The following is a 27,091-nucleotide window of genomic DNA, read 5'->3' on the forward strand; positions in this document are numbered from 1 at the left end:
GAGAGGTGGAGGGATGTAAATATTCTAGAATATAAGACCTTCAGAAAAGAGAATTGAAAAGCATGGTGAAGATACTCTGCTAACATGTAAAATATCTAAAAGCATGACATCTAAAACATGTCAAAATTCCATAGGCAGGTGGTGGAGACTATTTCGACTGGCTGCATCACAGCCTGGTATGGAAATACCAATGTCCATAAACTGAAAATCCTAGAAAAAGTAGTTGGTATATCCCAGACCACCATGGGGAAAGTCCTCCCCACTGTTGAATACATCTACATGAAAAACTGTCACAGGAAAGCAGCACCCCTCATCAGAGATCCCCTTTAGCCAGGTCAACTGCTGCCATCAGGTAGAAGGTACAAGAGCTTCAGAACTTGCTCCACCAGGTTCAGGAGCAGTTATTTTCCCTCAACCATCAGGCTCTTGAACGAAAAGTGTTAACTTCACTCAACTTCACTTGCCCCATCATTGAAATGTTCGCTCAACCTATGGACTCACTTTCAAGTACTCTTCATCTCATGTTCTCAATATTTATCGCTTAGTTATTTATTATTATTGTTTCTTCTTTTTGTATTTGCACTGTTTGTTGTCTTCTGCACTCTAGCTGATTACCCAAGTTGGGCAGTCTTTCATTGATTCTGTTATGGTTATTATTCTATAGATTTGTTGAGTATGCCCTCAAGAGAATGAATTCAGGGTTGTTTATGGTGACATATATGTACTTTGATAATAAATTTATGTTGAACATTAATGGATGAAATAAATGCAACAGCAAGAAAATATCACAGCCCAGAAAATCGGGATGCAGAATCAGTATGAATAGGATTTCAAAACAGAAAAGAATGGAGAGTGTTCGTGGCAGTAGATTACAGGCTTTGAGCATTAATCACTGTGTTATTTAGCATGATTCAAGACAGTAGATGAGTGTGTAACAAGGGCAAGTGGAATAACCCGTGGAACTGTAACCTTTATCAAGTCAAGTCAAGTCGCTTTTTATTGTCATTTTGACCATAAACTGCTGGTACAGTACGCAGTAAAAACGAAACAATGTTTCTCCAGGACCATGGTGCTACATGAAACAACACAAAACTACACCAGACTATGTGAGACAACTCAAGGCTACACTAGACTATGTAAAACAACACATAAACTACACTAGACTACAGACCTACACAGGGCTACATAAAGTGCACAAAACCATGAAAGGCAGTACAATAATTAATTAATTAATTAATAATAAACAAGACAATAGGTACAGTAGAGAACAAATTTCAATATAATAATAAATGATGTAGATGTCAGTCTAGGCTCTGGGTATTGAGGAGCCTGATGGCTTGGGGGAAGAAACTGTTGCACAGTCTGGTCGTGAGGGCCTGAATGCTTCGGTACCTTTTGCCAGATGGCAAAAGTTTGGCAGAGTTTGTATGAGGGGTGTGTGGCATCCTTCGCAATGCTGTTAGCTTTGCGGGTGCAGTATATGGTGTAAATGTCTGTAATGGTGGGAAGAGAGACCCTGATGATCTTCTCAGCTGACCTCACTATCCGGTGCAGAGTCTTGAGATCCAAGACGGTGCAATTCCCGAACCAGGCAGTGATGCAGCTGCTCAGGATGCTATCAATACATCCTCTGTAGAACGTGGTGAGGATAGGGGGGGTGGGAGATGGACTTTTCTCAGCCTTCGCAGAAATTAGAGACGTGCCTGGGCTTTCTTGGCTATGGAGCTGGTGTTGAGGGACCAGGTGAGATTCTGCACCAGGTGAACACCAAGAAATTTGGTTCTCTTAACAATCTCTATGGAGGAGTCGTCAATGTTCAGCGGAGAGTGGTCGCTCCGTGCTCTCCTGAAGTCAACAACCATCTCTTTTGTTTTGTTCACATTCAGAGACAGGTTGTTGGCTCTGCACCAGTCCGTTAGCCGCTGCACCTCTTCTCTTCTGACTCATTGTTCTTGCTGATGAAACCCACCATGGTTGTGTCATCGGTGAACTTGATGATGTGAATCGAGCCGTGCATTGCTGCACAGTCATGGGTCAGCAGAGTGAACAGCAGTGGACTCAGCACACAGACCTGGGAGGCCCCCGTGCTCAGTGTAATGGTGTTGGAGATGCTGCTCCCGATCCGGACTGACTGAGATCTCCCAGTCAGGAAGCCTAGAATCCACTTGCAGAGGTTGGTGTTCAGGCCCAGCTTTCCAATCAGGTGCTGAGGAATGATTGTGTTGAATGCTGAACTGAAGAGAGGGCAACTAAATTGCCAAAAGTAGCTTGCTTACCAAGTTTGTGAAATACATTTCTTTGAGTATCCTAATGTGGTTCACTTCATCGCAAGTCCGTCAACACTTGAGGTTGACTCGCAATTTCCCTGTGCACCTACTTTCCCTACCCACTGCAACATGCCCAAATGCATTTCTCTAAGCTTTAACAATCAAGACTCTTTCCATTGCTCCCCACCCATACCATCCTCATATTTCTATGCATAATGACACTGAAGAGGGCTTTTGGCCCTTCAGGTCTGTATCAGCTCCGAAGAGAAAATTCCATCAGGCCCATTCCCTATCCCCTTCACTGTACTTTGCAACTTAATCTCGTTCTAATATACCTATCAGTTCCTCATGGTTTCTTTCAATTACTCACCCTGACTTACCCACACGTCTTTGCGATGTTTGAGAAAACTGAGGCAAGCCACCCAGTGCCAGAGAAAATGTGCAAGCTCCACACAGACAACCCCTGTGGTCTGGATCAGGCCCTGACACCTGCAGCTGTGAGGAACAGCACTGGCTAAGATGGGCTAATTTGGACACTTGGAATGACACACACACCAATGCTGCCTGACTTGCTGATTATTTCCTCTATTTTCGACCCATATTTAATCTGGAAAGCAATGTACAGGCTCTGTAGCTGAATTAGACTGCTGTCTATTTTGCTTCCCCACAATGTAACTGGATATTGAGACTGAAATATTGGGATATCAATTTTATGTTCTTCTGACCAGCCTCGATGTGGGGATTTACATTCCTGTAAGAGCGCAGATCTTCCTGGTTCTGACAGCATTAGTTACAATTCTGAATATTTTGTCTGGCAGAATCCCTATAGAATTCTTGAAAATGGCTCTAATCCCTTGTCATTTTCTTGTAGTGTTCCAGCTCTCACTTGGATTTACTGTGGGATCAAGTGATTAGTATTGAAATTAGGTGCTTCTAACAATATAGATTTTATTTTTCTAAATCACCAAGAGTTGTACGCTCTTTTACTTCAAGCAGATTTCATTCGCCCTGGATCACTTTGTGATTGAAATATCTTGAAATGTCTCTGTCTCTGTCACAGACATCCCACCTCTCCCGGAATTTCCGGGAGTCTCCCGCATATTAATAGTGGCTCCCTGATGCCGGCAAATTATATACAATATCACGGAAATCAATTTTTTTGAGAGCGAGCGAGAGAAAAGCAAGAGAGAGAGCGAGAGCAACCACGAGGGAGAGCGCGCACGAGAGAGAGAGAAAGCAAGTGAGAGCGCGCGAGTGAGAGCGAAGGCAAGCGAGCGAGAAAGCAAGCGAGAGCAGGAGTGACCACGAGAGAGAGAGAGCGCGAGCGAGAGCGCGCCATTGCAGAGTGTTCCAAAAAAAAACGTATGTCACCCCAGACTACACTAAAGTGTACCCCTGCCTAATAAGGATCAAAATAATGACAGTGTTGCTTGCTGCACTGTTTGCAATAGTGACTTTTCTATTGCCCATGGTGGGTTAAGACTGTAAAAGACATGTTGAGGTGAGTTTAACAGGTGTCATTCGTTCATTACCATAGCTAACGTTATTTAAACTAGCTGGCCAGCTGCTAAGGAACTACTCTATTACAGACATCCCACCTCTCCTGGAAGTCTCCCGCAAGTTGATGGTGCTACCTCCCTGAAATGAGTTTTTGCAGGGTGGGATGTCTGCTCTCATGCTCTCTTACTCACTCACTGCCTCACTTTCTCTCTCTCTCTCTCATTCATACACTCTTTCTCTCGGCCTCTGTTTCTGCCTCTCTCTGTTGCTCTCGTGCTCCCTCATGCCCACTCTCTCTCTCTCTCTCTCTGTCTGTCATGCAAGTGAGCAGCACAGCACCGCTCTGTGAGCACTGAGCAATTCATAGGAGAGCTGATGAATATTACAGGAGTGTAGGAGGAGGAGATGTTGCTTCAGGAATGACATTAGTTGTCACTACTGTATAAGAAGTTTTACTCTATATTTGATGATGCTGTACGTGGTCTGCAAATGCTTGATGCTGACACTGGCTGAGGCAGTTAAAATACTTTCTGGTTGCTCTGCAGACATCCCCTTGAAGAGCAGAGAAATTTGAGCAGCAAAAAAAAAGGAATCCAATTTTTTCAATGAAGGTAATAATGTGGCAGAAATCAAACACAATATTTTCTTGAAAGGCTATTAAAAATTGGAAATAATGTAACAGTCTCTGAAGCTTGAGACATTTTGACCAATTAGCAGCTACAAGAACTGTCAGAGCTTGTTCTGTTCAATCCATGAAACACTGGGTGGCAGCTGCAGTCATTAAGATTCTCCGGAATCAGGAGGTGAAATACATACAGTAGTCTCCAAATATTAATGGTAAAAAATCTATTTCAGGATAATGTGGTCATGAACAGTTGTTGACAATATTGGCACTGTAGATGAAAAATAGGGTATGTTTACTTCATTGTCAGGATTATTCTGCCCTTATTTTACCCATTTCATGATGTAGCTATGTGTACCTATCCATTACCAAACAAAGGGAACATAGATGCGTTGGGGATAAAATATCCCAGTGTGCTATTTCACACAGCTGATGGAGAATAATGTGTGCAGTCCAGGCCAATATTTCTTCCTCAATAAACACCAAAAAATAAAATTTAAGGTCAATCTTTTCTCCCTCCATATCTGCTGCCTGAATTGCTGAATTGCTTCAGCTTTTCGGAGACACAAGAGGTTCTGTGGATGCTGGAAATCTTGACTCAAAATGCTGGGGGAACTCACCATCCTGCCTACCTGCGAGGCTACTTTAAAAAAACCATGTCCTGCTGAAGGGTCTTGGCCCGAAACATCGACTGTACTTTTTCCCATAGATGCTGCCTGGCCTGCTGAGTTCCTCCAGCATTTTGAGTGTGTTGCTCGGATTTCTAGCGTCTGCAGGTTTTCTCTTGTTTGTGATTTGATGTACTTGTATGACTAGGCCCCTCTGTTCTACAATACCCACTTCACTGTGAAAGTCCTACTCCTATTTGAGTTCTCATCATGAAACACCTCACACTTATCTGAATTAAACTCCATTTGCTATTCTTCGGACCTCACTGTCGACAACACTGCCTATTTTAGTGCCATCTGCAAACTTACTAACCACGCCTGGTACATTCTCACCCAAATCATTGATATACTGCTGATAACCAAAAACACTGACCCACCCCCCGCCCCTCCAACCTCAGGGAGCACCACTAGTCATGGACCTCCAGTTCACCATCACCCTCTTCTTCCTTCCCATAAGCCAATTCTGTATCCAGTTAGACAGGTCTTGCTGGATCCCATGTGATCTAGTACTCCATAGTAGGCTGCCATGTGGAATCTTATTTAGGACTTTACTGACCATAGCCCATGACCACTGCCCTGCCCTCATCAACATTCTTGGATACTTCGTCAACGAATTCAATCAAATTCATGAGACATTATCCCCAACACCAAATGCTGAAAGTGACTTAGTAACTGCATTCTTCTCAATGAATGCCATTGTTCAATTAATTTCCATTCCAAGACTTGAGCATGGGATGTGAGCATACCTCTTCAGTGGTCTATGTGGGTAAACATCCCACTGGTATCAAATGATCTCAATTTATTCTTCAACTAACACTGCCAAAAAAATGCAAAGATGATTTTTAACCAAATTCCTGATTTCAAACTTTGCTACGTAATGCTGGACATTTTATATTTCCACGTTACTATAGAAGCTACATTTTGAAGTAGATCACTGAGCATGAAACTGTGCAATGTTGAGGGCATTGTGTCTGGGCCTGTGCTCACTGGGATTTAGCAGAATGAGGAGGATATGGTTGAAACCTATCGAATGTTGAAAGGCCTCAGTCGAGTGAATGTGGAGAGGATGGTTCCTGTGGGGGGAAGTCTAAGACCAGAGGGCACAGCCTCAGCATATAGGGACGTCCTTTTAGAACAGAAATGAGGAGGAGTTTCTTTAGCCAGACCATGGTGAATCTGTGGAATTCATTACCAGAGGTGGCTGTGGAGGCCAAGTCTTTGGGTGTATTTAAGGCAGAGGTTGGTAGATTCTTGATTAGTCAGGGCAGGAACGGATACGGGGAGAAGGCAGGACATTGGGGCTGAGAGGAAAATGGGCCAGCATGACAAAATGACGGAGCAGACTCCACGGGCCAAATGGCCTAATTCTGCTCCCATGTCTTATGGTCTTATGACATCATCAGAACCAGTCTGCAAGGTGAAGGTGTTTGAGATTACAAGTTCCTGCACTACAGTGTGGGGCCAGCTTTGTCAGTGAGAAGGCAGGGAGCTTCGTGAATGGCATCCCACTCTGCTGATCCTCCTCATTTCCCAACAGGCTGAATGATTCAAGCCAGATATTTACCATTCCAACTCAAATTTCCCAGCTCATTGGCCAATTGGTGAAGTGTTCTTCAGGAAATACATAGACGCTTGCCTTATTCACACAAGTACTGAGACCTCTGTACAGTCTGTGATGTCATTCCCATTTCCAGTATTTGCCACAAGAAGTTTCATTATAGAGGCAAGTGCAAGTCGAACAAGTCGTATGTGACATCTGTTAAACGGGTATAGAAAATTCTGATTCCATAGTTCCATTACCTTGCATGTGATCTGGGCTGAGTAATCAATAGATTGTACAGGTAGGAACTGGTTCATGTTAAGCTAACTAGTGGAGAGAATAAAATGGGATTGATGCAATTAGTCATTGATGGTGAACACAAAACTGCTGGGCTGAAGGGCTTGTTTCCCTGCTACATGATCCCGTGACTCTGTCAATAGTACAAAGAGTTCAAGTGTATTTGTGTCTGATCATTGGGTCGGATTATGGTGAGATTATTCACTGGTTGTACCAAGATCCGCCAGATGGCTCTTTTACAGGGGTTCCCAACCTTTTTTATGCCATGGACCCCTACCAATAACCGAGGGGTCAGTGGACCCCTGCTCTATTGCCAGAGTCAGTTTGTTCCCATCTACACCAGTGCTCTCCTGCGTGGAAGTATAAGATTTTTCACTCAGGACCTGGATTCACCATTAAAACCAGTGGCATCTGTAATGTTCTGAGCAACGCTACTATCTTGTACCTCAGCTCTATAGCAATCCATTTAGATTTTTGTAATTAATATTAATTTTTTTATATTTCTAAATTAAATGCATTTGTATTAGTTAAATATTTTTTAATATCTAAAATAATATTTCTGGCATGCACACATCATGAACGCTGGTTCATTCTCACATCTATTAAAGATTAGTCAGCATTTGACAGTCTCAATATCGTGAGTGATTCTAATAGCGTAGTAGTTCACGTTCAGCAGTAAGCGGTTGCCTGATTTTTAGGGCTGAAACGTTTGCAGTTTTGTATACGTGAGCTTGATTGGAAACGATATGCTACCATTATAAGAGAAAAGTGTAGTCACATGCAGTGAACCGCTGTGAAGGGAGGACAATTTATTTCCCAATTCAACTGCTGTTTCTTAATCCATTCTATACATTTGTTCCGCACTGAAAGTTGGGTGTGCCAAGCATGCCTCCTTGTTGGAGGAATTATGAGTCTTATAGTTTTGGAATTCTTTAACCCAGAGAATTATTTTGTTTATTCAAGGTGAGAATTGCTAGATTAATAATTTGAAAATATAGGGATGTAGGGATAGGATTTAAAAGTGGACAGTAAAAAGCAGAAAAATCAACCGTAACCTAAGTGAACGATGGAACAGGGTCATGGTTACACGTGGCCATCTTCCAGTCCTATTTCTTGTTTTCTTATTTATAATTATTAGCAAAAGCGAGGTTCAATTTGATGTAGGATTGTGAAGTACTAAGTTCCCATCAATCTAATTTTTTTGCGGGGTACTTCATCCAAGATTGAGTGGGAGGAAAATTCGTGTCGCGGATCTTGCCACATTGGGAAGTTCGAGAGTAGTCCTGAGCCAGTGAAGTGCTTTTGAAGCTTTGTTACTGTTGCAATATAGGAAAACAAGAGTTCAATTCACACCATATTGGACAAATCCGATCAATTGAATCCTTGCTCAAACAGCTGCTTTTCTCGCGCATTTCCTATAGCAGACTGCCGAAAACAAGTTGTCTAATTACAGCAGTGTCAAGTGCAATTAAAGAAATAACTAAAAATTATAGACACAAGCTGGTGGGCAAACATTGGCACCTTATGAACTTAAGATATCCTTCCTAGTGACACTACCAACCTGGGATGGACACTTGTGCAGAGCAGAGCTGCATAGTAAGAATGACTGAATGTCTGTTCTGCAGCACAATGCAACCATATTTCACTGCAGTGTACAATGACTGAACTTGCAGGCAATAATCCTCAGTCTGGGGTAAGGCTCCTTAAGATGTATTTGCTTGCTACATTAACTACATTTGCATTTGGTCTCCTGGTAGGTGCTCCTGATAGGAGACTAAGGCGATCGTACCCAGCGGACTTGAACTGTGGTTACATACCGACCATTGGGAACGGCAGTTATTTTAAAGACAGACTTTTACAAATTATTATTTCAGTTTACTGACATGCCCTTTTAGTATCCATCTGTTATTTATTAATGAAGTCTTCCTCGGAGGGTTACTTGAGGCTGAGCTGCTGACATTGACGTAGTCACAAAAGAGGACATTTATTGAAGTAAAGGGACTTGTGCAATAGCTTTATAATCTCATTATAAAGCAAATTTGCTGCTTATGAATGTGGTTTTTAAGATAGGGCTCTTGTGGATTGCAGCATTTGGAAGGCAACTATTTTTCTCTCTAGCAGCCAGAAAGTTATTAAACATATTTAACTACTGAATGGGCATATTTTCCCCAGTGTCCAGTCCGAATCTCCATTATATTATTTACTCTAGTGATATAAAAGAATACTTTTTGGTTATTTTGGGATCATATCTGATTTTCCTCAGATTTAGCTATCTACATACACTCAGTGGCCATTTTATTAGGTACACCTGTTCGTTAATGCAAATATCTAATTAGCCAATCACGTGGCAGCAATTCAAGACGTAAAAGCACGCAGACATGGTCAAGAGGTTCAGCTCTTCAGACCAAACATTAGAATGAGGAAGAGATATGATGTAAGTGAGTTTGTTGTGGCCAGATGGCGGTGGGGGGGAGGGTGTTGTTGGTTTGAGTATCTCAGAAAGTGCTGATCTCTGTTGATAGTGATTCCAAGATGGTGACAGAACCATGGCGATATGTTGAGCTGCTTATAAAACTTCTAAATATACCTCTTCTGATTTACAGTCACTACAATCCGAAGTCTGTAACTGCCCTTTAAGCAACATATTTCTGAACCATCTTAATGAACTGGTGATCTCATGATTTTCTGAAGGACTCAGCGGACCTTACTCTCAAGGAGCACACATAAAAATTGCTGGTGAACGCAGCAGGCCAGGCAGCATCTATAGGAAGAGGTACAGTCAAAGTTTCAGGCCGAGACTCTTCGTCAGGACTAACTGAAGGAAGAGATAGTAAGAGGTTTGGAAGTGGGGGGGAGGGGGAGATCTGAAATGATAGGAGAAAACAGGAAGGGGAGGGATGGAGCTAAGAGCTGGAAAGTTGATTGAGAAAAGGGATACGAGAGATCATGGGACAGGAGGCCTAGGGAGAAAGAAAGGGGGAGGAGGGAAGCCCAGAGGATGGGCAAGGAGTATAGTGAGAGGGACAGAGGGAGAAAAAGGAGAGAGAGAGAGAGAGAGAGATAGAGAGAGAAAGAAAAATAATAATAAATAAATAATGGATGGGGTACGAGGGGGAGGTGGGGCATTAACAGAAGTTAGAGAAGTCAATGTTCATGCCATCAGGTTGGAGGCTACCTAGATGAAATATAAGGTGTTGTTATAAAGTTGCAACTTGATTGGCAAAAGGGATACACACCTACGCTCTGTCTGCCAGAGAAAGCAGGATCTCCCAGTGGCCACACATTTTAATTCCACATCCCATTCCCATTCTGATATGTTTATCCATGGCCTCCTCTACTGTCAAGATGAAGCCACACTCAGGTTGGAGGAACAACACCTTATATTCCATCTGGGTAGCCTCCAACCTGATAGCATGAACATTGACTTCTCTAACTTCCGTTAATGCCCCACCATCCCTTCGTACCCCATCCATTATTTATTTATTTATTATTAATTTTTTTTTTCTCTCTCTCCTTTTTCTCCCTTTGTTCCTCTCACTATACTCCATGCCCATCCTCTGGGCTTCCCCCCTCCCCCTTTCTTTCTCCCTGGGCCTCCCATCCCATGATCCTCTCGTATCCCTTTTGCCAATCAACTGTCCAGCTCTTGGCTCCATCCCTCCCCCTCCTGTCTTCTCCTATCATTTCAGATCTCCCCCTCCCCCTTCCACTTTCAAATCTCTTACTAGCTCTTCTTTCATTTAGACCTGATGAAGGGTCTCAGCCCTAAACGTCGACTGTACTTCTTCCTATAGATGCTGCCTGGCCTCTGCGTCGGATGCAGGTTTGGCACCTTTAAGTGGATGAAGGTCCATCGCCTTAGCTGGAAGAGAGGGAAGAGGGGCGGACTCCAAGCCAGGCTGATACATCATACAATGAAAGTTCCTCTACCTAGAATCTTGTTAGCAAATGTACTGTCGCTGGAGAACAAGACTGAGGACATAAAGGCAAGAATGCTGTATCAGAGGGAAATGAGGAATTGCTGCATTCTGTGTTTCATGAAGGAATGGCTCAGCTCGAAAGTGGTAGATTCGGCAATCAGTCCTGAGGGCTTCTCGATACACAGGATGGATTGAACTGCTGATTCAGACTGTAGGGGTCTGTGTTTCATTATAAACTGTCTGTGGTGGTCGGACACAGCAGACTTGGTCTCGTCACATTTTGATCCCCTGACCTGCAACATCTAACAATTAAGTGCCAACTGTTCTACTTAGCATGATCCTGACCTCAGTTTCTATACTACCAAAAGTCAACATTAGCTAGGCACTCCAAACCACCTGATGCATTTCAATTCATAGTCAGGGACTTTAATCAGGCTTGTTTGAAGAAATCTCTGCCCAGTTATCATCGACATATAACTTGTAGCACCAGGGACACACTTGACCACTGATATAGTACTATTAGGAATGCCTACTGTTCCATGCCTAGAGCACATTTCAGGAAATCTGTCTGCCTTTCTCCAACCTGCATATTGTCCTTTGGTTTGAATTTCCTCAGCACAATTGTGTAATCCTGTGTGTCAATGGTGCGCCACAATAAATAATGCTTGGTTTAAAGAATTGATACTTGTTGTGTCATGCTCTGTGCCCATAATCCTCTGATCTTTTTGACACTATCTTGAAATTTTGGAGATGCTCTTTGTATTCCTTACGTCATCCAGGTAACGCTGTGTGCCTGGACAGCCTTGCAAAACCTGGCCCACAGCTTTCTGGTATGATTGAGTTTTCCAACGCCAGCCTTGAACACTGCAGTGGCATCATCCAGAACCTTTCTTTATTCACTTTCAGTTGGCTCTTTTACAGGGGATGTGGCGTGCAATTGGTGGATGAATCTCCAATCAGGTTGTAGTTGTCTCTATACTCACATCCCCACAAGGCTGGCCTTTCTGTTTTTACCACATGCAAGCCCAATGTGGCTTGTTGATTGTTGAATTTCACTGCTACAAGTATCATTCCTACAATAGTTATCTCTTCTCCCGTATAACTTTTTAGTTGGATATCTGCAGGTTTCAGTTTAGTATCTTTGAAATGCCGTTCACACTCATTTTCTGGAATGACTGAAACAGCTGAGTCAGTGTCCAATTCCATTTTAATTAATTTGCTGTTCACTCTGGTGTAAGCTATATTGCTTGTCTATTGTTACTTTTCACATTGTAAATTACAAGGTTACCCAGTCCAGAGACACTGTCATCAGATTTTTCCTCAACACCATGCAGGATAGTGCTCTTTTTGAAACTGCAACCTGACTTTTTATCTTTTAATCTTCCCTGTGTAGCCAATTTATTTTTGTCTGCCTGATATGTTCTTTGTACCTGTCCTAGTTTGTCATATTTTCTTCAAGTTTTGCCTTTAATCCTGCATTGGTCTGGTGTATGTGAGCCCCTGCCACAATGGTAACACAATTTGTTCAGCCAGCAGATTTCTGTTTAGACATAGCAATTTTGATCAAGCTCATTTTCATTCCTGACTGCAACTCAATTGTGTCTCTGTCTGTTGTTTCCATTGATACAGCTATTTCAACAGCTTTTCAAATGTAAGGTATGGTTAGCTAGGAGCCATTTTTGAATGCTTTCTTGTAAGATTCTAAAAACTAAGTGATCTCTCGGTGCATCATTGAGCCTATTATTGAACTGGCAATGCTTTTACAATCTCTTCAATCCAGCTATGTAAACTGAAATGGTCTCCCCTTCCGTTTGATTCTGCTTATGAAACCTAAAGAATTCTGCAATCAACACGGTTTCGGTTCTAAATGTCCCTGACTTACTTCACATTATCAGCAAAACTCATTTCGGCTGGTTTGGTTAGAGCAGTCAAAGTTCTAAACAAACTGTATGCCTTTAAATCCAATGCACTCAGCAAAATTGGCACTTGATTTTCTTTGGTTATTTTATTTGCTTCAAAATACTGTCCAATTCACTCATTGTACGAGTCAGTTATTTGATGTACAATGGAACACGTCTATCTTTCTGATGTTACCAGCCATTTCTGCTTTATATTTATTTATTATTATTATCACTCGGTACTCATTGTTTATGAACCCATGAATTTATCCATTTCCTGCCTTTTTAAAACTTGGATGTTTTCTCCTCTTGCGAAGAAAGTGTGCTGCACTTTTTAACTTGAACTTCTTGCTGTGCTTCAACAGGTAGGTAGTCATCTCGGGTTTGTTTTAAACATACCTTGCTACTACTGTTATGTTTTAAAACTCAAAAACATAAAAATAATTGAAAGGGAGCCATGGAGTATCCACAATGGAGTTTAACTTCGTTTTTAACTTTAAGTGAGGTGTGCACTTATGACATGGTAGTATCATGACCTATACAATTCATTTATTTTTACATATATCTGGTAATGAATTATACAAGTGAAAAAGAGTGCATAATCAAATAATATAATTATAAGCTACTGAAATAATGCTGAAATATTAAATATACAACTGAACCCATGGAAAACATCTGTCCCAGATGAGGTATTTGGCTGAGTACTAAAGACCTGTGCTGTTGAACTGGTTGGATTGTTCACTGATAACTTTAACATCTCTCTTTGGCACTCAGAGGAACCCACCTGCTACAAGTATGCTTCTATTATACAGGTGCCTAAGAAGATCATGGTAATCTGTCTCAATAACTATCATCCAGTAGCACTTGCATCCACTGTGATGAAGTACTTTGAGAGGTTGGTGATTAAACATATCAATTCCTGCCTGAGAAGTAACTTGGATCCACTCAATTTGCCTACCAGTGCAACTGATTCACAGCAAATGCCATTTCATTGGCTCTTCACTCAACCCTGGAATATCTGGACAGCAAAGATGCATACATCAGTACGCTGTTTATGACTGCAGCTCAGCATTCAATACTATCATCCCCTCAAAAATAATCAATAAGTTTCAAGACCTTGGCTTCAATGCCTCCTTGTGAAATTGGATCCTTGATTTCCTCACCTGCAGATCGCTTTCAGTTTAGATTGGCAACAGCATCTCCTTCACAATCTCCATCAACACAGGTGCACCACAAGGCTGTGTGCTTAGCCCCTTGCTCTACTGTAATGCTAAGCAGAGCTCCAATGCCATGTTTAAGTTTGCTGACAACACCACTGTTGCCTGATTCACAGGTGTTGACCAATCAGTACATAGGAGGGAGAATGAAAATCTGGCAGAATGGTACCACAACAATCTCTCACTCAATGTCAGCAAGACCAAGGAGCTGATTATTGACCTCTGGAGGAGGAAACGAGAGCTCTATGAGCTCGTTCTCATCGGGGATCAGAAGTGAAGAGGGTCGGCTACTTTAAATTCCTCGGTGTTATCATTTCAGAGGATCTGTCCTGGGCCCAGCACATAAGTGCATTACTAAGAAAGCACGGCAGCTTCTCTCCTTCCTTAGGAGCTTGTGAAGATCTGGCATGACATTTAGAACTGACAAATGTCTATATGTGTGTGGTAGAGAGTATATTGACTGGCTGCCTCACGGCCTGGTCTGGAAGCACCAATGCCCTTGAACAGAAAAGCCTACAAAATGTAGAGCATCATGAGTAAAGCCTATTCCACCATTGAGCACATCTACACAGAGCATTGTCGTAACAAAGCTGCATTCATCATTGAGGACCTCTGTTACCCAGGCTATGCTCTCTTCTCACTGCTGCCATCAGGAAGAAGGTACAGGAGCCTCAGGACCAGGTTCAGGAATAGTTATTACCTCTCAACCATCAGAACTTGAACCAGAGAGGATAACCACTCAACTTCACTTACCCCATCATTGAAATGTTCCCACAACCTATAGACTCTTTTTCAAGAACTCTTGATCTCATGTTCTTGATATTTATTGCTTATTTATTATTATTATTATCATCTTTTATATTTGCAGTTTATTGTCCTTTGCACATTTGTTGTTTGTCCATCCTATTGAGTTTCATTGATTCTGTTGTGTTTCTAGGATTTACTATGTATGCCTGCAAGAAAGCGAATCTTGGGTTTGTAAATGGTAACACATAAGTACTTTGAAAATAAATTTACATTGAACTTTAAACTTTGATTTCCTTAGATTTTCACACACAGCAGAGGATGATGCAAAAACATAAAAACATCCAGTGACTGGGAATTCTGTGGGTGAAAATGTCTTGTTAATGTGAGAGGTCAGAGGAGAATGGCCAGACTGGTTCAGGCTGACAGGAAGGCGACAGTAACTCAAATAACCATGCCTTACAACAGTGGTGTGCTGAAGTAATCTCTGAATGCACATCACTTTAAACCGTGATGGTGTATAGCAGCAGAAGACCATGACCATGTATTCAGTGGCCGCATTGTTAAATACAGGAGGTACCCAAATAGTGTGGCCACTGAGTGTATTAAGTTAAAGCTATTACAAATGCAACTGAAAAATGAACTGTGTTGCTGTAAAGTAAATGAAGTTGTTGTTTCTTCATGTTTAATAATGTCCCCCCTATTTTTGTAGTTGTTGTGACCTTAGGCAGGTACCTGATAGAGTATAGGATCAAAAACCATATTCTGCCATTTTCCAGTAAACTTTTGGAGGTATTTACTTCTGGTGATGCAAACCCATTCAGCACATCTCATACCATTATTGATACTCCAGAACATCATCAGATTGTCAAAAAAATGCAGTCAGCTGTCTGTTTTTGAATAGTATCATCTACGAGCTGAACTATTCAGAATAATAAAATACGAGCAAACATGAAATGATTTTTCCCTTGATTAAGCAAAATGAAAGGGAGGCAGGCTTAACCCAGCATTTTTAGCAGTAGAGAAAGTCCTGTAGTATATGATAGGTCCAAGTGTATATAGGTTACGACCTCCCTATCTTCAGTGTTGAAGATGGTGATAAACGTAGTGATATTAATCCAACATCAAATGACAGAATATGTATATTTGTATAAGATGGTAATAAATTAATTTTAAATACACTTACTGCATTAAAATAGCTGAGAGCATAGAACAATTCTATATTGTGTCAAACTAATGAAATTAGTAATCAAATGCTCAGTTTACCATTCCCTTCTGCTTATGCAATGTCCATATCTTTCCATTTCATGCACAATCACCTGCCTAAATTCCTTCCACCTCAAAATGTGTAGTAAGTCCCAAACTCTATTGGAAAATGAAGGAGAACCATTTAACCTTTCCTCACACAATCTGCTCTACCCTGATGGAGTATTATGATTGACAAAGTAGATTTCTGATTCCCTGTCCAGGTAGTGATATTCCTTGGAAATTTTCCAATTCCCTCCATTGCACAGACGGAATTTATTTTTGAAAAGTGAATGCCATCCTACTGGTGAAAATAATAGTTCTTAAAATAAAGTCTTCACTCGCTAGCCCATTTGAACAAAACTTTAACTTAAATGTTTGATATGACCTTCTAACTAGTAGAACTTTTCAGCTCTGCATACAATATCTATCAGCCTTGGAGGCTATTATGGATGCAACAAGAGTGCAGCCTTACTCATTGACGTTAACAATTCTTTGCTTCAGACAGATACTTTTCCTAAACCTTTTTTTCTAACTCAGTGGATGGTATGTCTGTTGGATGTGTTCTTTCATCATCTGATAAGGTTCTAGTGCCAACATTTAGTTCAATCATTCCCTTCAAATGTTAGATTTTTGTCAGTATCGCTTTACAGAGGCTAGAAATTATTACAGCAATGGAAGCTTCTGAAGAAATGACTGAAGCACGTGCTCGCTCTCTCTCTGAGTTTCCGCCGGGGTTATGGTGTGAGAGAAGGGGAGCCCCAGTGGAAATTCCAGCTGATAATGTTGGTTGCTGCGCAGGAGCCAAGAGGAATGATTTGGGGAAACTACCACCAGTTCCACCCAAAGTACAAAACTGCATCTAATTTGAGCTAATCTTCAGAAGGGCTCATTCAGGAAATGGAAATATCACCCTGGATTTGGTAACAAGCATCATTCAGACCACGTTATTCATATTTTACAAATAAAAATATCCTTAAGTGCCCATTGATTGTTCAGCAGTGACAGAGCCTTATAGCCATAGTTACTCGATGAATGCTTGCTAATGGACTTAGTTAACTGTTACTTTCCTCAATGCCTCATCGTTAAAAATGCCTGGACTTGATTCACACAGTTAAAGAGAAAGTCATATCTTCAACCAAATTCTGACCGGATGCTTAACTCAAGTCATGCCACAGATTTTGATAATTATGTCCAAATACTAAATGATCCTGATGCAGGATCTCGATCCCAAACCCTGAGCATTTCTTTCCCTCCACAGATGCTGCTTAACCCACTGCATTCCTCCAGCAGTTTGTTTCTTGCTCTGGATCTCTCAACCTGCAGTGTTTTGTGCCTTCTCAATCATTGGACGGACCAGTAGAGGAGACAGAATTGAGCTTTGCACATTGAGTGTTAATTGGTTCTAACAGGGGGCTGAAAGACATGCAATGGAGGAAACTGCTGTGTAGTTCCTCCTCCCTGGTCAGACCGCTGCACCCATGGCAGGATCATAGATCATAAACACACAAGATTCTGCAGATGCTGGGAAATGTTACAGCTATATAAGACCTTGGTCAGACCCCACTGGGAGCACTGTGTTCAGTTCTGGTCATCTCACAACAGGAGGTATGTGGATACTATAGAGAGAGCGCAGAGGAGACTTGCAAGGATGTTGCCTGGTTTGGAGAGCATGCCTTATGAGAATAGATTGAGTGAACTTGGCCTTTTCTCCTTAGAATGGCAGAAGATGAGAAGTGACCTGATGGAGGTCTATAAGATGATGAGAGGCATTGATTGTCCGGATAGCCAGAGGCTTTTTCCTAGGGCTGAAATGGCTAACATGAGGGGGCATAGTTTTAAGGTGCTTGGAAGTAGGTACAAGGGGGATGTCAGAGGTAAGTTTTTCACACAGAGAGTGGTGGGTGGGTGGAATGCACTGCCGGTGACAGTGGTGGAGGTGGATACAGCAGGGTCTTTTAAGAGACTCTTAAATAGGTACATGGAGCTTAGAAAAATAGAGGGCTATGCGGTAGGGAAATTCTAGACAGTTTCTAGAGTAGGTTACATGGTTGGCACAACATTGTGGGCCGAAGGGCCTGTAATGTGCTGTAGATTTCTATGTTCTAAATCCAGAGAAACCCACGCACACAAACAACTGAAGGATACCTCAAAGGAGCCTCAGCCTGAAACATTGACTCTTCATTCCTTTCCCTGGATGCTGCATGACCTGCCGGGCCACTGCAGCATTTAGTGTGTTTTAGTCATGCTAATAAATGGATGGCAGAACTGAATGCTCCCTCTCTTGTCTGGAGATGAAGGGATGAACAAGCATTTACTACGCAGGTTAACTCAGTCCCTGGAGTGTCACCAGCACTGCTGTGAACAGTTAAAGAGGATTAGAAAGACTGGTCTCTTGCTCTTCAGTCTGCCATCCATAAAGTTCAACCCAAGTCTTTTTTGGTGTGGGTAGTAATATTGGTTTAGCAGTTGTAGAAGTTGATGACCACTAGATCAAACACTTGTACATCTCTTCTCATTTTTACTGAAAATTAAGACTAAGGAAAATGTACAGCGAGCAGATGATTCAGCATCATCCACAATACACCCTCTTCCAAATTTACATTTACCACCCAGGTCCACAGTGTGTCATGTTGAACTTCAGGGTTAAAAATGCTTATCATTTCGCACATGTGCTTTGACCATTTCTTGCTAGGATTACGGCACAGTGTGCTAGCGAATAAGATTCCAGAGCTGTTGTGCTCTGCTGCTTGCTTTTTCAGGGTAAGTTACCAAGCTGGCATCAGCAGGAGGCGTGGTTCTGGTAATATTCTTTTGCTGACTTGCAGATCTGAATGGCAAAGGAAACGGTTCAAACGAATTGAAAATTTCTTAACAGCCACCACCATTGGGATTTCCCATTTTCCTCCATTCGTGCATAAAACACAAGGCCGACACATTTCACTTGTGATATGGAGCTGGGTATGTAAATCCATTATCACAAACTCCTTTCTCTGAAAAACCAAGGGAACACATCAATTCTGGCAGCATTTTGTTGGATCATTAGAACTGACTTTGGTTTGGGCCGGCTGATGGCGCAACAACATCGGCGCCGGACCCGAGAGCAGAGGTTCCTGCGTTTGAAACCAGTCGGGTCCACTCCCGAGTACTCTTTCCATCCGTGCCAGGTTGAGTGTCAAGATCGCAACTCGACCTCATAAAATAAAGGGAAAATAACCGTGAAAATGTCTGTGTGAGGAGGGGCACGCCACACAGTCTCTCTCTCTCTCGCTCCGCACCTTGTAAAAGCCATGAAAAAGATATCATCACAGACGCACACACAGATGCGAGTGCACACAGACGCACAGACTTGCACGCACACAGGCACACGCAAAAAAAAGAACTGACTTTGAATGAGTTTTCTGTTCATCAGAACTGCACAACAGGGGTGTAATCCATCCCAGAACTTCAAATGTTTTTTGAATCCTATGCTAGTGCAATAGATAAAACAATGCGAGGAGCAAGAGATTGGCAATTCATTAATACATTAGGTCATTATAGTTCTTGTGACATGAAAAATAACTAAGGCTGCAGATGCAGCAAATCTGAAATAAAAACATAAAATAAGTATTCTGCTATCAGGCAGCATCTGTGCAGAGAGAAAGTGTTAAAAAGCTTCAGGTTGGTCATCTTTCTTCAGACCCTTTCTGTTCCAGTTGTAGGCCCCCCTGGCCACCCTCAGGGTTGCTCGGCTCACTGTCGTCTAGGGAAACAGCCTCGGCCCCGGCAAACTGGGTAGGTCGTTTGTGTGGATGCTGTGTGAGGTACCCCACCCCGCCCAAATAACAGACAATACACCAGATGCAATTAAATGATATACAGTTTATAGATATTACTGGAACTATATAATTAAAAGAGAATAAAATATAACAGGAAAATAAAAGGCGCCACACTTATCAAAGTTCAATCTCTTCGTGCACAAAAACCGTTGGAGCTCAAGGACCTTCTTCTTCACCCTGCAACCCCCTCGGACCACCTCGACCGGCCGCCTGGGACCAACAACGGTGGTCGACCAGACGCTCCACACGAGTCCGTCCCCGTCTCCTCGCCGAACGTCCCGTTCGGGGTCCGACCCCGTTAGCGGACTCACAGCACCTCGTCCATCCTCTGTCTCGCTCTCCCGCCTTCTGCCCCAAAACCCCGTGCATACAGTATCTTCAAATAAACCAAAACCATAACAACTATCCCAATTGGTTAATAGCACCCTCTAAACCAAAACAAGCTGCTAGCGCAAACTTTCTCGACGTTTAACACAACAAAGCCGCATTCCCCAGATTAACATAACAAAGGCACCATTTTAATTAGCCTCCGCAGTAACATAAAAATCGAAACCCCCTTATACGGTGAAAAGTTATTGACCTAAAACTTCAACATCTTTTTTCCCCTCTTCAGAGATGCTGCTGGCCTTGCTGAGTATCTCCAGTGTTTTCAGTTTATAATTTGAGTTAAAGGTTGATTGTACAGTCTACAGTCAAATAAAGGAATGTGCACGTGTTAAAACGTCATTTAACCCATCAACACAAAAGTGTTTCCAGCTTGTGATTAACTTTAAAAAGGTACCAATTTGCTCATCGTGTTCAAGTTAACACCTGCACAATCTCATGTTTTGGATCTTTAAATGAATGTTGGCTGCTAAAATTTTGTAGAATAAAGATCTTACTTTGAGTACAACAGTTAACTTGTTTGGAAGGAAGGCCATAGTTTCGTTCTCAACTCAATCTCATTCGTATAATCACATCAGAAAATCTTCCATGAATCTTCATAAAATAACCAAGACAATACGAAAGGGGAGGAAATTTAACATCAAGCTTAAATCCCGTTAGCAACATTAAACACATATGGAATTCAGAAGGGGCTGTTCCATTTGAAACAGTTTTTTTTATAGACTCCCTGGCAGTAGGAGGCTTTTTTTTTTAACCATTACCCTTCAGAAAATATAATTTAGCGTAAAACTTATAATTGGCTGTATGAAAGAACTTGATTGTTTTCTTTTGTTGCATGCAGAAGCAATCCTTGATATATTTCAGATTGGTAATCTGTCATTTTGGCTAATAAAAATGAAAATAGATTAGTACATATAAATAAGTGTCATTAATCAGGATGTCAAGTCTAATGTATGATTTTAACTTGACTTTAATTCCTAAACTGGTTTAAAAAGCTGTACTGTATCATTTGTGCATTTTATCACTGTAAGAAATTTGAAATTAACCCCACGTGTGGCTAAAGCAAGTAGTTCAAAGGACAGAATGATGGAAATTTGCATTTTGGAAGGAATAATAGAAGAGCAGATTATTATTTAAATGGTGAAAGATTGCAGCTTGCTGTTGTGCAGAGGGACATGGGAGTGCTTGTTCGCAAAGTTGGCATGCAGATACAACAGGTTGTTAAGAAGGCAAACGGAATGTTGGCCTTCATTGCTAGAGGGATTGAATTCAAGAGCAGGGAGGTCATACTGCAACTATACAGGGTATTGGTGAGGCCACACCTGGAGTGCTGTGTGCAGTTCTGGTCTCCATACTGAGGAAGGATATACTGGCTTTGGAGGCAGTGCAGAGGAGGTTCACCAGGTTGATTCCAGAGATGAAGGGGTTAACCTATGAGGAGAGATTGAGTCGCCTGGGACTATACTCTCTGGAATTCAGAAGAGTGAGATGGGATCTTATAGGGGCATACAAAATTTTGAAAGAGATTGATAAGATAGAAATAGAAAAGTTGTTTCCATTGGTAGATGAGACTACAACTAGGGGACATTGCCTCAAGATTCAGGGGAGAAGGTTTAGGATGGAGATGAGGAGAAACTGTTTTTCCCGAGACCAGTGAATCTGTGGATTTCTCTGCCCAGGGAAGCAGTTGAGGCACTAAATATATTTAAGAAACAATTAGATATATTTTTACATAGTAGGGGAATTAAGGGTTACGGGGAAAAGGCAGGTAGATGGAGCTGAGTTTACGGACAGATCAGCCATGATCTTATTGAGTGGCAGGGCAGGCTCGATGGGCTGGATGACCTGCTCCTATTTCTTATATTCTTATGTTCTTGATTTCAGCCTGGGACTAGATTAGTTTCCTAACAGTAACTTTGATTTCAGCTTGAGGAATGCACTTCTCTGACTTTTTTTTCCCCCTTTTTTTTTACTTATTTGTGCAGGAAAAAGTATTCTAAGGCAATAATGAATTCTATCTGAAGTTTATCAAGTTTATACATAATTGGTGTTGGGTTGAACACATCATTGTTTCCCCCTGTTCTACTTCAGTAAAGCAGCCTCCATAAAAAAAAATATTCGGTAGGTACTTACATTGCGATGCCTCAGAAAGGCACCGTCCATCATTATGGACCTTAATCGCCCAGGACATGCCTTGTTCTCATTGCTGCCATCAGGAAGGTGGTACAGAAGCCTGAAGGCACACACTCAACGACTCAGGAACAGCTTCTTCCCCTCTGCTATCTGATTTCAGAATGGATACCCATAATCACTACCTCACTACTTATTTTTATTAATGCACTGCTTATTTAGTTGAACTATTTAATATATCTATATACACAATAAATTTCACAACATGTGCCAGTGATACTGAACCTGATTGTGATTCTACAGATCTGGATTTGCAGGATAGAATTAATTGACTGGTTTTATGTTTTATCCCCAACAGGGCAAAAGCCAAAAAAGGTGTGAACATTGTTCACATAAGATCCACAATTCCGAATTTGTGGGAAGTTAAGCAGGAGATGGGAAATGGTGGGAAGCACTCCATTGCAACTGTTAATTGCAGGAAGAAACCCGGTGCTTCAAATAACAGGTAGGAAACCATGAGAAACTTCTGTTGTATTACTGCAGTATGTCAGCCGACAGTTGAAACATCAGAGCCATACATTCCATTTATTGCAAGGACCCTGTACATGGAGTGCTCTAAGTGCTTCACTTAATATTCATTATAATAGTGAGTTGCTAAGTGATTTTGATATCCTGTGTTCATCAATGCTTCTTAAAGTATTTAACTTTTGATGTTGTAACTTATTCAATGCCATCACCAGGAATTAGATTGTGTAGTGATCATAATATTATGTTTTTTGCTTGGTTTAGCTCCATCCTGGCTACAAAGATCCTAAGCGGATTTAGCTTGGGCATTCTTAAATGTAATGAGTCTCCTGCATATAGAAACATAGAAAATAGGTGCAGGAGTAGGCCATTCGGCCCTTCGAGCCTGCACCGCCATTTATTATGATCATGGCTGATCATCCAACTCAGAACCCCGCCCAGCCTTCCCTCCATACCCCCTGATCCCCGTAGCCACAAGGGCCATATCTAACTCCCTCTTAAATATAGCCAATGTACTGGCCTCAACTGCTTCCTGTGGCAGAAAATTCCACAGATTCACCACTCTCTGAGTGAAGAAGTTTTTCCTAATCTCGGTCCTAAAAGGCTTCCCTTTTATCCTCAAACTGTGACCCTTTGTTCTGGACTTCCCCAACATCGGGAACAATCTTCCTGCATCTAGCCTGTCCAATCCCTTTAGGATTTTATACGTTTCAATCAGATCCCCCCTCAATCTTCTAAATTCCAACGAGTACAAGCCCAGTTCATCCAGTCTGTCTTTCTTCATATGAAAGTCCTGCCATCCCAGGAATCAATCTGGTGAACCTTCTTTGTACTCCCTCTATGGCAAGGATGTCTTTCCTCAGATTAGGGGACCAAAGCTGCACGCAATACTCCAGGTGTGGTCTCACCAAGGCCTTGTACAACTGCAGTAGTACCTCCCTGCTCCTGTACTCAAATCCTCTCGCTATAAATGCCAGCATACCATTCGCCTTTTTCACCGCCTGCTGTACCTGCATGCCCACTTTCAATGACTGGTGTATAATGACACCCAGGTCCCGTTGCATCTCCCCTTTTCCTAATCGACCACCATTCAGATAATAATCTGTTTTCCTATTTTTGCTACCAAAGTGGATAACTTCACATTTATCCACATTAAATTGCATTTGCCATGAATTTGCCCACTCACCCAACCTATCCAAGTCACTCTGCATCCTCTTAGCATCCTCCTCACAGCTAACACTGCCACCCAGCTTCGTGTCATCTGCAAACTTGGAGATGCTGCATTTAATTCCCTCATCCAAGTCATTAATATATATTGTAAACAACTGGGGTCCCAACACTGAGCCTTGCGGTACCCCACTAGTCACCGCCTGCCATTCTGAAAAGGTCCCGTTTATTCCCACTCTTTGCTTCCTGTCTGCTAACCAATTCTCCATCCACATCAATACCTTACCCTCAATACCATGTGCATTAAGTTTGCACACTAATCTCCTGTGTGGGACTTTGTCAAAAGCCTTTTGAAAATCCAAATATACCACATCCACTGGTTCTCCCCTATCCACTCTACTAGTTACATCCTCAAAAATTTCAATGAGATTCGTCAGACATGATTTTCCCTTCACAAATCCATGTTGACTTTGTCCGATGATTTCACTGCTTTCCAAATGTGCTGTTATCACATCTTTGATAACTGACTCCAGCAGTTTCCCCACCACTGACGTTAGGCTAACCGGTCTATAATTCCCCGGTTTCTCTCTCCCTCCTTTTTTAAAAAGTGGGGTTACATTAGCCAACCTCCAATCCTCAGGAACTAGTCCAGAATCTAACGAGTTTTGAAAAATTATCACTAATGCATCCACTATTTCTTGGGCTACTTCCTTAAGCACTCTAGGATGCAGACCATCTGGCCCTGGGGATTTATCTGCCTTCAATCCCTTCAATTTACCTAACACCACTTCCCTACTAACAAGTATTTCGCTCAGTTCCTCTATCTCACTGGACCCTCTGTCCCCTACTATTTCTGGAAGATTATTTATGTCCTCCTTAGTGAAGACTGAACCAAAGTAATTATTCAATTGGATACACAAAGTTTAGCATTCAGTGGCAGATCTCCCTGTGATGCTCAGATGAAACTAAAAAGGATGTTCACCTTAAATTTGATAAATGAAATGCTGTTTTGCTGTTGGGCTTGGATAAGAAGTATCCAGCCTGTAATCCGTCTGATCCGAGCGTGCTTGGTACTAAAGCAGAATGCAAGAGCAAAGTTCCATCCCTCATTTTGCTTGACACAGGTTTGTCTCGGAAAGCATTCAAAGTGGTGCAGCACCTCAAAAGGCGTGACACACATTGTTTCACGTCAGATCTGGCTCTTAACAAACTTATCCCATATTCTTTGGAAGTCAGGCTTAACTCTGGTTGGTGAATGCTCCCATTTTTGTAGATCTAAGCAGAATTTGCATTTTAAATCCATTGCGGCTTTGTGAATCGTTTAATTATTTAAGACTGAAAGTTGAACTCAGAAAGTGTTGTTACTTGAGTTACAAGCCGTAGTGTTAATTAGCTTCATTTGTGCTGTCTTTGTGTATTTTAATAGCTTACCTAGATCACAAAAATAGTGTTAATAATGTTAATCCACTCTGTCAGGTGTAATTTTCTTGATTTACAAGACATGTGGAAAAGTGAAGGCTCTAATCATATTATTCATAGTGTTTGACAGACGGCTTTTAAAAGTACGAGGCTTCCTTTCAAAAGGGAATTTTGTGGTAGCTTTTGGTGGCAGACAGGATTTACTTATATACCATCCAGCAAAGAGCATTTGTGAATATCTTTTTTAAAGTTTTGAGTTTCCTATGTGGAATTCATTGCCACAGTTCCTTGTGTGAACACTTTTCACACTAGCTTCATAAGATCATAAAAATAACAAGATTTTGCTTACTGTGAGTAGACTGTTTTACTGCAGAGTGTGGCTCTGAGACCAAAATTTCTGTTAGCTGAATAAACTGAGGAATCCTGTTTTATTTCCACCTTATCAGAAGCACTTTATGGCTTTTGAATTTGACGGGAGTATTATCAATGAAGAATTGACTTGTATTAGAAAACCACCCTGCAAATGTGGAATTAAGTTTGGAAAAAGTGAGATCATTCATGTTTATTTTAAAACTTCTTAACTTGTTGAGGTGTGGAGTTGAGTTTCTGATTGAATGATATGGCCTACATCTGTCCCCTGAAATCCATACATGCTGATTGAGCTGTCCTTCAATGATGCCAGTGGTACTATTTGGGGTTATCTGATGTTGCAGTATTGTGCTGATCCATTCCTCGCCTCCCTTTGACTATGTTCCATGTTTAGGTTCAGTAATTTCCCTATCCAGGTGGAAAGGATGGGGACTTCAACACCCAGAATTCTGTTTTCATAAGGTACTGTGCGGAAACTAACGTTTGAGCCTTCCCCTCCAGGACCATGGGTGATTGTGTGGCATACGTTTCACCATTATGCTATTTGTTTTTCAAGGACTTCTTCCCTGAACTTTGCATGTTCATATCAAAGATATTATGTACTAGATGTTCATTAGATTAAAATTGTGGTTATACCAGAGATTTACTGTGACAAACAAGGGGTGGATGCCAATGTTTTCTTGATTGCCAGCACTATCTCAGACAACCAGTTTATACGAAGCAGTGTAACTATGCTCCATTCCGCCACCAGTCTCCCCTGATGCCTGTTATTATTGACAGGATTGGAATTTCTTTCGAGTTTACTTATTTTAATCCAGTGCATCCACAAAGGATGAGGGGAAAGGAGAATTAATCTATTTCAGCTCCTTCAGCCATGATTGAAAACAGAATTTGATGGAAATAAGTTTTGATTTAAAATTTTCAGCATTTGTGGTTCTGTTTTTGGTTTTTACTCAGTTTACTTTGTGCATTGGAAGTCCATTGAATTTAGTTACGATACTTTTATTTTTGCCAGTCGGAACTGTAGTGCACAGAATTCTTGGCATTACTTATCAAGTCCAGCTCCTTGTGCGTTAAATGTAAGGTTCTCAAATGTGAGGGAGTTGGTCAGAGTTCAGGAGATTTTTAAAAGTTAATCTCAACTTTTCTCTTTCAACCTATTGTTGGGACATTAAGCCCTAACAACAGAAACCAGGCAGTCCAAAAGTTGACAGCAAAATGTTGAACTGCAGTTCTCTCTGTAAGCTCTTACTTGTAGGTCTCCCAGTAAACAGACCATTCGTCAGAACATTCAAGTGACCATAAGACATAGGAGCAGAATTAGGCCATTCGGCCCATCAAGTCTGCTTTGCCATTCTATC

The 27,091-nt window shown here is 41.6% G+C and overlaps 1 protein-coding gene across 1 annotated transcript in view; it reads left to right on the forward strand.

Moving 5' to 3' along the window:
* LOC140190849 (transmembrane protein 132C-like) overlaps nt 1-27,091 on the forward strand; it is a 1,058,274-nt gene that overhangs the window by 414,184 nt on the left and 616,999 nt on the right. Inside the window, exon 3 of the mRNA XM_072247739.1 lies at nt 22,609-22,755. Coding sequence (XP_072103840.1) covers nt 22,609-22,755 — 147 coding nt within the window. The remainder of the gene's footprint in view (nt 1-22,608; nt 22,756-27,091) is intronic.

The sequence above is a fragment of the Mobula birostris genome, chromosome 31 (assembly GCF_030028105.1).
Source record: "Mobula birostris isolate sMobBir1 chromosome 31, sMobBir1.hap1, whole genome shotgun sequence".
In the NCBI taxonomy this organism is placed as follows: Eukaryota; Metazoa; Chordata; class Chondrichthyes; order Myliobatiformes; family Myliobatidae; genus Mobula; species Mobula birostris.